General features: G+C 51.7%; 1 protein-coding gene across 9 annotated transcripts in view; it reads left to right on the forward strand.

The window, feature by feature from the left end:
* Window positions 1–13,309, forward strand: part of SLC8A1 (solute carrier family 8 member A1) — a 122,480-nt gene that overhangs the window by 16,946 nt on the left and 92,225 nt on the right. For 7 of the 9 annotated variants that reach the window (XM_038133855.1, XM_038133858.1, XM_038133861.1 and 4 more), the window contains exons 1-2: window positions 417–970; window positions 10,685–12,520. In XM_038133855.1, coding sequence (XP_037989783.1) covers window positions 432–970; window positions 10,685–12,520 — 2,375 coding nt within the window. In that variant the 5' untranslated portion in view covers window positions 417–431. Of the gene's footprint in view, window positions 1–416; window positions 971–10,684; window positions 12,521–13,309 lie in introns of those variants that run through there. The other 2 variants (XM_038133863.1, XM_038133864.1) reach the window with 1 other exon arrangement.

A 13,309-nucleotide genomic window follows, 5' to 3' on the forward strand; every position in this document is an offset into this window, starting at 1 on the left:
TGCCAGATGTGAGGCCAGCTCCCAGGAGGATCCCAGCTGACCCATATGCTCCTTGCCTGTCACCCCACGTCCCCTGCTGACCCTGGCCACAATTCTGAGGATGCGAGAGGGGGCTGAACGTCAACCCAGGGCCCCTTGGGATGCTCCTAACCTCCTGCTTCCCCTCATCTGCCATGGGCAACACTGTGGGGCACGGGGACAGACACAGCAAGGCACTCCTTGTACACACACACGCAGATAGAGACACACACGGACACACACGCGTTTCCCTTCTCTCCATCTTTTCCAAGGCTCTCTGCCTCCTGAAGGGTGCAAATGGGTTCAGGATCGCCCGGGCAGGCTGCAGGTCGGCCGGGGGTATGTGGGCAGGAGCTGACCGAACAGGGTGGAGCGGGCTGTGCTGGGCTGCGCTGGAGGCAGGAAGGGCATGGATGGGGACCGTGCCGGGCAGGACGGGCAGGGCTAGGGGCAGGCAGGGCAGGGCTGGGGAGTGCCCCAAGCAGGGAGGGCAGGGCTGCTGGAGGTGGGTCCGCAACCAGCCCTGCCTTTCAAAGTCCCTCGATCCGAGGAGGAATTCGGGAAATATTTCCAGCAGCGGCAGGACGAGGAGGAGGAGGAGGGCTGAAGCTGCTCCCCAGGAGGAGGCACGGCGGGTCTCTCGCTGCCCGCGCATCGCGGCGGAGGGATGCGGAGGGAGGGGAGGCTGCCTGCGGGGCGGGCCGGCTGAGCGCATCCCCCGGGCGCGCGTGTGTGTGTGTGTGCGCGCGCGCTCCCTCCATCCATCCCTCCATCCCTCCCTTCCTTCCTCCCTCCCTTCTCCCTCCCTCCCTCCCTCCCTCTCTCTCTCTCTCCCTCCCTCCCGCCCGCCGCCGCGCCGCAGCCGCGCACCGGGGCTCCGCCGCCCGCCCCGCCGCGATGCCCCGCCGCTGCTGAGCCGGCCCCGGCGACGCCCGCTCCTGCAGCCCGCCAGGTAGGACCGCCAGCGGCCGGCCCCCGCCCCGACCCTGCTCAGCCTCACGCTGCTTCCCACACCGCGGTCCGAGTGCCGGGGGAGGCTGCCGGGGGGGCGGCATGGGGGACCCGGAGCCGTGCGGGAGCCGATGGGGAGGCGGCGGTAGGATGCTCGCGCTCGCAACACACGCCCGGGAACGCTTCCTACAACCCAGCCGCGGCACCTCTAGGCGGGCGAAGGGGCTCGCCGCCCTCCCCCGGCGGCCAATCGCGACATGTCGCGACGGGAGGCGCGGCTGCGGCGGGGGTCGCTTCCCCGCTAGCCCGAGAGCCGGGCATTGCCGGGCAGGTGGGGTCGGGCAGGGGGCTGAGGCAAATCTCCTTCCCGGGGGGCTTTCGGGCGCATCCCCCCGTGCGCGGCGGGGCGCGGTGCCTCCGCCTGGCGGGGCTGTGCGTGCCTCCAGGCAGGGCTGCTTTGCCTGCCTTGAAACGCTTCCCGAGGTGAGTGGTCGGAGGCACCTGCAGCCACGCCGAAATTCCCGTTTTCGCCTCGAGCAGCGTGCGTTATTAAGGGCTGGCATTAAGCAGCGCTCATCACGTAGGCTTTGTCTAGGTGGAAGCATGGCTGGGGCTCTTCCGTCATCTTGAGTTTAATTCTTTATTCACAGCCTTGTTGCTTCCCTCCCCGCGGAGCCATGCAAAACAACTCCACACTCTGCTCTGTCTCCCAGGCGAGAGCAAACTGCCAAAATGTTGCAGAAATGCAGCAAGCACTAGGGAGAACTGGAGTCTGAAAATGAAAGCTGTAGTAAAATCACAAGGTCACGGGTGTGAGGGTGCGAGCGTGTGCTTTCAGGGCTCCTTTTCGCTTGCGCTTTGCGGGAACCTGTTCATTCCTCCAGTCCCAGATGTTGCAAATTCGCAAGTCAGGCAATTGAAATGAAGGCTGAGAGAGGCTGGGGTTCTCTGTGTGCTCCCCTGGCACCTGCCTGGGAATTCACATGCTGTTTGTCACCATTGTACAGAGAAGGGGTGCGCTTTTGTTAAGAAAAGGGAAGCTGGGACACTTGCATATTTATGTGATGGTGGCATTCAGGAAAAAAAGAGCTGTGACATATGGCTTTGGTTGGGGATGTGTCTATCATCAAGGAAAGGCATTTGTGATCCTTCGGGAGCGTCTATTAGCTGTTCCTTTCTCCCCTTTTCCTTCTGAATGGTTCAATAGCAGCTTTGCGCCTTGTCCAGCACAGTCATTAAGGCCAAATAGGGAAATAATGTAACATTTCTAGGACCATCACCTGCCAGCCAAGCCATGAACCTCCACCACCAACTCCCAGGAAAGCTGTCTGACTCCTCTTACACCCCCACCAGCTCTGTTGACATGGACAATTCCTAAGTTAGTGCTGAGGAGCCACGCTGGTCAAAGCTTCCTCTCTACCAGGCTTTGCATTCAAGATACCTGAGGAGGCTGGACGTACTCTCTGTGTCCAGCACCCCTGAGTGTCAGCAGTAGAACACTTCTAACCTGATGAAACTTCGCTTGCTTCTCCTTCCCTCACTTCCTCTAAGGTTTTTATAATCTATTGGCTGTGAATGGCTCCTGAAACTTAAATGTTCACTATCCTGTACCTGCCCAGGCTGTGCCTGGTCTTCTCTCCTGGCACTGCTGCACATGACATGGCACAAACTTTGGTTTATGTCCTCGCTCTTGGGAGTCTCTATAGCACCTTAAATGATGCTGTATAGGCACAGCCGCTTCTCTGCCTTTTGTAGTGTCCTGATACGCTCAGGGTGTTCAGGGTTGTGATTTTCTGGCGTTGCATCTGGGGCAGAATTTGGGGCTTTGCTGTGGCTTTGAGGGGATACAGTCCTGATTGCTCACTGGAAAAAAAAGCCCCTGTTCTCCAGCATCCTAATGAAACTTAGACCCTGTAATAAAGCCCAGTGCCGTGCAAGATACAAGCATCACTGGACGATCAACCAACAGGTTGGTCATAGACAACACAGGTGACAGCAGTGGCTCTTCTTGTGACTGGCACGGGGAACAACCTGGAGCTCTGCCCAAGCTCAGAGTGCTGGGATCTGCACATGCTCCCAGCTCCTGGATATCGGTGCTCACAGCTGTGCAAATCCTGGCTGCACCTGGGGCTACTGCAGGCTGCTATGCTCTTGATACTCTGGCATCCACTGTGGGCTGAGCTCCCTGACTGGGCTTTCCTTTGCCAAGGGTGGTATCTCTGCAGCTGCTTTCAGGAACCTTGGAGGAACTTGGCTTTTGCTTTTATCTCTATCCCTCCGGTGATTTCAACTGAAATTGGAAAGGGGGGAGCGATGTGAACAGACAGACAGACATGGAAACTGTGATTTCATGTGCCTGGCTTCCTAAGGAAACCTGGCTACAAATAGAAGTGAGATTTGGTGCTGCAAAGAGCTCCTGAGGAGACAGAGAAAGCGGGGGAGTCTGAGGAGAAGGAAGGGGTGGCTAACCTTGTGTGTGAGATAGGTAAAGAAGGCCTGGCACACACCTGGGCTTAGAATCCCTTACCTGAGGTCTGGGGGTCTAAAAGCTGGCCATCTGCTCGGCACTAGCATCCAGCTCCCTCTAGAGTCAGCCGTGCCAGAGCTGTGCCTCTGGATGTGGCTCTTCTGGGAGGTGCTACCACCCTTCCCCAGCCAGGAGCAGTCACACAGATGGATGGAGCATGCCAGGGTGAGCCCCCAGCCCAGCCCAACCTGCCCAGCTCCTGCCTAGTACCATGCCTGAATTGCTCAGGTCAACAAGCTGCTTTTGCATCGGTCTTCTCCCACACCCATCCCCATGGACATCTCCACCTCTTCATCCCTGGATGTTCACAGGGAGCTGGGGATGGGGATTTATCTCCTCTCCCTTGAAGCTTTCTGTTCCTGCAGGGCCCAGGGGAGCATCCCGCTGCACAAAAGACCCACACACAGCTACAAACCCAGTGCAAAAACTGTCCCAGAGGGAAGAGAGGACACAGGCATAGGGGAAAGCAATAGGTCTGTTAATTCCTCCCTTCTGGCCCCTTTGGGGCACCTCTGGGCAGAAACTTCCTCCCCAGGCTGCCCAAGAGCCTCAGGCTTATTAGCAGTGTTTTATTCTCCCAGCACTCACAGGAGATGCTCTACCCATTTTCCACAGAGGCGTGGAGCACAGGGAGATGCTGGGCTGTCCTGAGATCACACAGGGAGTCTGCCAGCCAGGCAGCCTCAGGGCCAGCTCGTGGAGGACGGGCAGACTGTGCTTAAATCAGCAAGGGAGATGCACAGGCACAGAGGAAGGCATCAGCAACCCAAGAGGAATCAGAAGAAAGAGCCTGATGCTGCTTGATAAAGAAGAGACCAAAGGCAGGTGGTAAGGGTAAAGAAATAGTCTGAAGACAGCAGCAAGTAGGAAGACAGTTGTTTGAGAAGCAGACAAACAAACAAACAAAAAAAAACCAGTCCCAGAGAAATGTGGCATTTCCCCCTTGCTTCTTATTTCCTGGCATATTCCTTGCTGAGATCTTGAGTCGTGGGAGAAAGGGACAACTTGACACTTGGTCTCCATGTGTGAAAAGCAAGACTGAAATCTCCCTGACAAACGGTTCTAAGCTCATTTTCTGCAAGCTGCCCCCAAATTCATCCAATGCGGCTGAAATTTTATATCAGGGATGTTTTCTTTTCTCTATTTGTTCGTTTATTTTGGAGAGTTGCTGGGGAAATTGTGGAAGGAGATTGGATGTTTCATTGAAGAGATAGGATACTTGGAAAAATCAGTTGCAGACTGATAATTATTCTTACTTTTTAATGTCCTTTACAGAAACCAGGGTGGCCTGGTGTGTGTTTTACTCGATCGGCTTCGTGGAGGGCTTGTGCCTCTGACTATATTTGGAAAGGTTTTGATGGTTTTTTGTACTGATGCAATCAGGATGCTGATGGCCTGGAAATCATTTTCCTGATGTGGAGATCTACAGGGTCATGGGTAGTGGATGCCAACAGGCTGTGCCTGTTTTGGAGTGGCAGAGCTGGGTGAAAGGGAGCAGGAGCCAGGCAGAGCCAGAGCAGGGAAGCGAGCCAAGGGTTTTCCAAGCAGTGTTTAAAGTGCCGTCACGCTATGCAGCCCTGAGTGGCAACACAGTCTTTGGACTAAGCAGCTCTCCTGCACGGTTTGGATGTACAGCCAGTTCGGCAGAAGGGTCATTTTCCTGCCCTGATAGGTGAATCTCACAGCTGTCAGGAGCTCACTTTACCAAAGCTACGCCACGGGGTCAGCACCAAGGTCAGAAGCGAAGCCAGTGGAGCCTGTGTCTGCCCAGACAGATCTCCAAGCACCCTGTACCTCCTTGCAGGGCTGTTGGCATCTGTTTTGTGTCCCTTGGCTGCAAGAAGCTGGACATGTGATGGTCAGAGACCAGATGGCTTGTTTGGGTGGGTTTTTTTTCCTACAGCCATATCTTTTCTCAGACCGGGCTCTGCCCAAGCTGTCTGTTGGAGAGCAGGCTGCTGATTCCAGTGAGGCACAGGTGTACAGGCTTGAGCACAGCCAGGCAGGGTCAGCAGCAGAGGAGAAGGTCACTATTCCTCCAGAGATGGGGGAAGTAAGTGCCACGCATGGAAGGCAAGGCATGCAGGGCTTCTTCCCAAGAAGATTCTTCTTCTCCTGCAAGAGAAACTGGAGGAGGGGTGCTGTAACTTGGGGACTTCAGGTCTGACCATGGGGTAAGAGAGAGTCTGTCTTTTTGGGGCTTGCTGTCTTTTCCCCTAGGACAGGGTGGGGAGCAGCTGAGTTGCTTTGAGTCTCTGTTCTCTATTGTGCAGGCTGGCTGTTCCTTGCAGTGACCACCAGCTGCTTCTTCATCAGTTTTTGGCCCCTCTGGTTGAAGGGACGCTGTCTTTCTCCAGCCTGTGACACCAGAAAAGGGTGGCTTGAGCTGCCTTCCCTGTCTCTCCCTAGTGCACTCTTGCTAGGAAAAGGTCCTCTCTTGTCTAGCTCTGACTGTAGGATGGGAAAAGACTCTTTGGGAATCCCCGTGGTGTTGCAACACGTTCCTGGTTGTCCTCCCACATTGAGCTGCAAAGCAGCCACTCTCACGTGAAGAGCAAACTTTAACTGGTCCCCAGCAAGCAACCAGGCGTCCTGTGGGGAGAGGGTGCTGCTCCAGCCTCCTGCACAGTGGTGACACAGCTGTGGGGACACCTCCCATCCAAGCTGGCAGTAAATTGGCAGGAATGATGTTCATGATGAAGATCATGGTGTCGCAGTGGGGTGGGCACTGTTGGGTAGCACCGGCGGGGGCTGTAATGGTGTGAACACTGCTGTGTGACAGCTGCTCTCTACACGTTTTCTGTGGGATGCTGGGAAAAAATTTCAATGTGGAAAGCCTCTCAGTCTTTATTTGTGTGGCCACTCATTCCTCCTGAGCCCAGGCCATTTCCTTCCTTGCCCAGTCCTTCTGTAATTAAAGTGTCTGGACCAGCAGTGGCTTTTTAGTGCTCTTAAAAATAATGGTGGTTCTAGCATGTTGCAAATGATCGTAGACCCGTGTGTGATACAAAGCTTTAGGAAAATAACAGGGAGGGTCTTCAATGGGTATTTCAAAGCTGAAGTGCCCCGATGGAGAATGGGACTTGGACTTTCGGGAGGCTGCTGCAAAGAAGAAGCTGTGCTTTGTTTAAATGCAGAGCAGCTTTCAGGCTCGCTTTGCATGCAGCAACCAGTCAGGCTGAAGGATCGATGCTGCCAGGGAAAGATCAGAGCAGAGTCTAAAAGGCTGTTTCCTCCCCATCTGGCAGCTCCTCAGCTGGGGGGCAGGAGCATGAGCTGGCAGCAGGAGCTCTCTCCTACCAATTTGTAAAACCTAGAGCTCCCATGTCCAGCAGGAAAGCAAATATCTCTACAACCCTCCCAGCCCTGCTGTGGGCAGCAACTGCCCTCCTGGTGTTTCACAGCACCAAGGGGTGGAAGAAAGGCTGGACCGACAGCCCTTGGCCAGGAGCTCCATCTAAACTGAGCTTGTTACGGAACCTCTCACAGGCTTTCCTCCCTGACTGTGCAGAAAACACCTTCTGGCACCCCTGTGGAGCTTGTCTGGGAAGGGAAAGGGGCTCAGGAGAACTCAGGTTGGGCTCTGTCATCCCTGGTTAGTTTTAGCTCTCCCTGAGAGCTCTCCAGCAGCACCAGAACAGTTCCCTTCCTGCAGTGGTGAAAGGGCTCGGGGTGCTGTCGCTGGCTATCAGGTGGTGCTTATGGGCAGGGCAGGGCAGTGCTGGGATTTTTCACTACCCGTGTATGGCCAGTACCCAGCCTGAGAGCAGCCTGTGCCCCTGCCCTGTGCTGCCCTGATCCCTCTGTCCCCAGAGGCACTGGGGCAGTGCCACCAGGGCCATGAGCACCAGCAGGGCAGGCAGGGTTTGCCAGGGATGCCAGCCTGACACTGTGCATCAGCTGCTGCACACGCTTTTATTGCTGATGGCCAGGATGGGAAATGCAATTGAGACCTTAATGAAAAGCTGACAAAGTTTGGTTTGGAGGGAGCGCTGCTCTTCAGGTAGCCTCGCTTCCCCTTACAGCATGTTGCAAATGATTTTCCTGGGAATATTCCTACACTATGCCACAGTGTGCTGACTGTGAGCTGAGACTGTAGGCAAATGCAGAGCAAGAGGGTCTCTGGGGACCAAGCTGTTTATTTTGGATTGTACAAATAAAGAAATGCTGATGATTTAATAGTAGGTGCTTCTCAGAGATATTTTGAGTGTCAGGCTCTGGCTGCATGTGTGTAAGTAGCATGTTGTGGCCAAGCATTTTCTAGCCCTTCATAATTCCTGAGCCTCACTGTGAATTGGTTTAAGTAGGAAAGCTGGTCGTGATGTGTGAACCTTGCTTGATGACTACACCACAAAATGCTGGAGGAAGTACAACAGAGTTGGGTGATGCTGCTGCTGCCCAAAGGATGCACATTGGCATGGCTGGTGGATGTCTCTTCCAAAGCTCCAGCCATTTCTTATCCCTCTTCAGAAAAGCTCCACATTTCTTACCTCCTGACATCTGAGGGAAAAATACTATTTGTACATGGAGTGCTGGTTGGGAATGCCAGAAATATGGATTGCTCAGATGCAAGCCTCTAGGCCTTTTTTCCTCCTATTTAAAGTACTATGGGACTTGATTTCAAACAAACAAACCAAATAAACAAACCAAAACAAAACCCAGCTTATATTAGAATGTTTGAAAGGGGAAACACATGGTAAATAAAGTTCAAATTACTTATTAATTTGATTTTGTGGGTGTCTTTTTTTTCTCAATGAGACTTCCAGTACCCGAATCCTTTCAAGGCTGGAGAGTTGGTCCAAAGTGTAATAGGACTCTCCTATTCTTCATGACCTAAATCAGTGACCCAAAGCATAATATTTTTTCTAGAACCATCTGTTTTCTCTTCTTGCCAAGGGGATTTCACAATGCCTGATTGCTCCAAATAATTGTACATGTGCAGGGATATGACTTGCCACAGGGAGAAAAATTAACTGAACAAGGACAGGTGGATGTTCTTGAGTTTTCTGAAGAAACTACTACCCTTTAGAAGGAGAGGGTGAAGAACCATGCAACTGAGTAATATTTTATGCCCACCATGATTTTTTTTAAGCCTACATATTTAAAAAGGAAACAAAACTACACTTTGGAGCTATCTGGGATTAACAGAGTAGATACCAAGTCAGCCTGTGTTTTGACAGCCCCTTCATCAAATGTGTCCATTACCTGGTTTGGAGCAGTGTGAAACACAGGAGTACAGATGTTGGGTGACTAATTCATGCTTCATCTGAATTTCAATGACCATGAATGCACATCTGTCTCAGCTCAGCCATCCACTGAAGGGTGTGCAACAAGGTGCTCCTCTTTGCAAACATCATGCTTGTATTTTTTTTCACTTTGGGCTTGTAAGCGGTGGCTACAGCTCACATTTGGGGATGCAGAAGGTAGCCAGGCACTACGATCAGGGGCACAATGAGTCTGGTAGTAAAAGCTTTTTTGTAGCATTAGCAGGATTCCCAATGCAAACACCTTTCTTTTAAATATGTCTTCCTACAAGAGACTTGATTTTTCTTGTTCAATTTATCTGTTCTTACCACCCAGCTCTCTGATTTGCTCACTTCCTCCTCTATGTATCTTTTTGTTTTCTTAATTGTAATACCAGGGAGTGGGGGGTTGAAGGCGGACCAACAGTTCCTGGTGAGAAAATGCCATTTATATGAAACCATCTTTATAAATTCTCAGTATTGCCCTCCCAGACCATTAACAGTGCTACAGCATCCATAAATAAAAGCAAATGGAGGAGAGGCTTTGATCCAGCATTACAGTGTCTCTTTGTGGAGCAGATCCCATAACATGGGTGTGGGATGGTACCCATTGATTCCTCCAACCAGTTGCTCCCTTGCACACAGCTCTGTCCGTGCATGATATGCCTCTGCCCTATCGAGGAGTTAAAACCTTTTATGGCAGAGCTTTGTTGTTTTTTTCTTTCAGGGGTGTGGGTTTTTTCTGAGGAAAATCAGCTCAGCTTTTTGTATTTCCCAGTGAAGTCGAGGTATTGACATGCTCATTTTCCTCTCTTCATAGAAACATTTTTAAGTACCATCTGATTAAATTAACTTGGATTGGAGAAGTGTGGTATAGCAAAGGCTCTCCTTGAGGAGAAAATACAGCTTTAATAACTAGGGATCTAGCTTTTATTGGCTAGTAAATTTGAGAATGTAACACTGAGCATGCTCAGGCTTTATTTTTTCACTAAGCATCTCTTTGTACTTAAAGGCATCTGTTCTGTCGGTTTATGCACTGTTAACTAACTGCAAACCTCTTTAACAGCTCCTCTACATTGCTGGAAAATCCTGAGGCAGGACAAGGGCAAGAAGGGCTGTCATGGCTGATGACTGATGTTGTAAATGGAGTGAGAAAGGCCCTTGAAGGGGAAGCCGTCAAAGCTGACCTAGTGGGAAAAGAGCACGGGGACATGTTTCCTCTAGAAGCATGCCAAGAGAGCCAGGCTTCGGTGCATATGCGGCTCTTTCTAGTTTTGGGAAGGTGCAAAGTGACGCACTGTGGAAGGAATGGCTCCAAAATCATTAATTACAGGCTGCCCTTCTGGTGCACCTTATGACCAAGTTACTGTTCAGAGTAAGGTTTTGCCAGGGCTCAAGCTAACTTTGTGCAGATTTTCGATGTGGAGTAGATGCTTGGGAGGACTGTGAGCAAGAAAAGACTGTGAAACACATAGCTTACAGTGATTAAAAAAGTATAAAAATATTTTTAAACATGATGAGGGGATAGGAGATTTCCCTGTCCTCTCCTGCTCTTACCCTGCATTCCAGTGAAGTGAGTGAGTGCACTGTAATTTTGAAATGGGAAACACTTCTGCCAGCTGTGAAGCAGAACGATGGGCTTTAATTAGATTAGAGGAACAAGAAAATGCAATTGAACAAATAGGTTTCCAACAAAGAGAAAGAAACATCATGGTAGCTAAAGGGGGTAGGTGCTAACTTGCTGGTACCATCTGAATCCATCCTGGTTCAGATGACTGAAATAGAGGATTTCTACGTGGAAAACATCACTAATCATAACAAAATGGGCTCATTAGCTGCATCTTCTTGCATAACTTGATAACTTGATAACTTGACCGTATCTTTGGAGAGGAAAATCTGTTACGTCTGGTTGGCCTCACTTAATCTTTGCTTTTTGCCTCTTCAGGTTGAGGATGTTTGGGACCCGTCTGGTGGAAGTGGCCATGTCGCGAGTAACTCACACGCACGCCTTCCCAGTGAGCTTCCCTCTGCTGAGCCTTGTCCTGGTGCTGCTCTTCCATGCAGAGGGCACACATGCGGAGAGCCCCAGTGAACTGCCTGCCAACGACACTGAGGAGTGCGCTGGCTCCTACATCTGCAAAAAGGGTGTGATTTTACCAATATGGGAACCCCAGGACCCCTCGTTTGGGGACAAAATCGCTCGGGCAACGGTGTATTTTGTAGCAATGGTGTACATGTTCCTGGGAGTGTCCATCATAGCCGACCGCTTCATGTCCTCCATCGAAGTCATTACATCCCAAGAGCGGGAAATAACCATCAAGAAGCCCAATGGCGAGACCAGCAAAACCACCGTGAGGATCTGGAACGAGACTGTTTCCAACCTCACACTGATGGCCTTGGGCTCGTCTGCTCCGGAGATCCTCCTGTCTGTTATCGAGGTGTGCGGCCATGGCTTCACGGCAGGGGACTTGGGGCCAAGCACGATCGTGGGGAGTGCTGCCTTCAACATGTTTGTCATCATTGCAATCTGTGTGTACGTGGTGCCAGATGGAGAGATAAGGAAGATCAAGCACTTGCGAGTGTTTTTTGTTACAGCGGCCTGGAGCATCTTTGCCTACACTTGGCTTTACATTATTTTATCTGTGTCTTCTCCTGGCATTGTGGAGGTTTGGGAAGGCTTGCTCACCTTCTTCTTCTTCCCCATCTGTGTGGTGTTTGCCTGGATAGCTGACAGAAGGCTTTTATTTTACAAGTACGTCTACAAGAAATACCGAGCTGGCAAGCAGAGAGGCATGATCATTGAGCATGAGGGTGACCGGCCCTCCTCTAAGGCTGACATCGAGATGGATGGAAAGGTTGCTAATTCCCACGTGGAGAACTTTTTGGATGGGACACTGGTGTTGGAGGTGGACGAAAAAGACCAGGATGATGAGGAAGCCAGGAGGGAAATGGCTCGGATCCTGAAGGAGCTGAAACAAAAGCACCCAGACAAGGAAATTGAGCAGCTCATAGAGTTGGCCAACTACCAGGTCCTGAGCCAGCAGCAGAAGAGCAGGGCCTTCTACCGCATCCAGGCCACTCGGCTCATGACCGGCGCTGGGAACATCCTGAAGAGACATGCTGCAGACCAGGCTCGGAAAGCCGTCAGCATGCACGAAGTCAACAGCGAGGTGACCGAAAATGATCCTGTCAGCAAGCTCTACTTTGAGCAGGGCACCTACCAGTGCTTGGAGAACTGTGGCACCGTGGCCCTGACCATCGTCCGCCGGGGAGGAGACCTGACCAACACCGTGTACGTCGACTTCCGGACAGAGGACGGCACGGCCAATGCTGGCTCTGACTACGAGTTCACTGAAGGGACAGTGGTCTTCAAGCCTGGAGAGACCCAGAAGGAAATCCGTGTTGGCATAATCGACGATGACATATTTGAGGAGGATGAGAACTTCCTGGTCCATCTCAGCAACGTCCGTGTGAGCACCGAGGCCTCAGATGAGGGCGTTCTTGAGGCCAGCCGTGTCTCAACACTTGCCTGCTTGGGATCACCATCTACTGCCACCGTCACCATTTTTGACGATGACCACGCCGGCATCTTCACCTTCGAGGAGCCGGTAACACACATCAGTGAAAGTGTAGGAACCATGGAAGTGAAAGTGTTGCGAACCTCTGGAGCACGAGGAAATGTTATTGTGCCCTACAAAACCATTGAAGGCACGGCCAAAGGTGGAGGAGAGGACTTTGAAGATACCTGCGGGGAGCTGGAGTTCCAGAATGATGAGATAGTGTAAGTCAAGGTTTTATTTGTTTCTTACAGTCTCTGTTTCTCCTGAAATGAAATGCACTTTGCTCCCGGAGCTGCTCTGGAGGTGTTTGGGTGCCATGCAATAAGCCATGAAAGGCCTTAGGTGCTGTGGCGAGCCTGAAACACTGTGTCCCTGCCTTGCCAGCAGGCTGGAGAGTGATGCCTGGTCAGGGGCACTCCAGCCTTCCAGCAGCAAGGAGGTGGCGCTGATCTGGGAGCCGTACCCATGCACTGAGCAGATCTCTACAGCCTCTGCTGCAGCTTCTACTGCTCTGCAGTAGAGCAGAGAACAAAACTGAGGTGTCTGTGACCACCCAGGCACGAGGGCCTGAACTGCAAAGGGCTTAAACTGAGTGTGTGAATTGTGGTACCTGCTTCCTGTTTCCTGTTGAGGCTCGGATCATCCAGTACTGGGTCACAGTTGTCCTACTGATGCTCTGCTCAGGGCTTTGGTGAAGGTTGCTTCACCTCTTCCTGTTCTAAAGGGTGCAGGCCTGGGTCACTGTCCAATGCACGTGCTGAAAAAGTGTTGTCATGCAGGGAAGCCTCATGGTTAGGATGTAACTGCAGCCACATTCAGCTGCTTGCAAGCAAAAAAAAGGAGGCTGAAAGCTGTTGGAGGCTACTCCTGAGGGTTGCTATTTGCATGGTGGGGAAATTATTCGTGCTGTAGCCTTATTACATTATGTGGAGAACATAAATTTGGTCAGTAAATCATGGTAGAAAACATCTATCCTTGGTTATGTCATGAAGACATTTCCTTGCCCAGCT

The sequence above is a fragment of the Motacilla alba genome, chromosome 3 (assembly GCF_015832195.1).
Source record: "Motacilla alba alba isolate MOTALB_02 chromosome 3, Motacilla_alba_V1.0_pri, whole genome shotgun sequence".
Taxonomy (NCBI): Eukaryota; Metazoa; Chordata; class Aves; order Passeriformes; family Motacillidae; genus Motacilla; species Motacilla alba.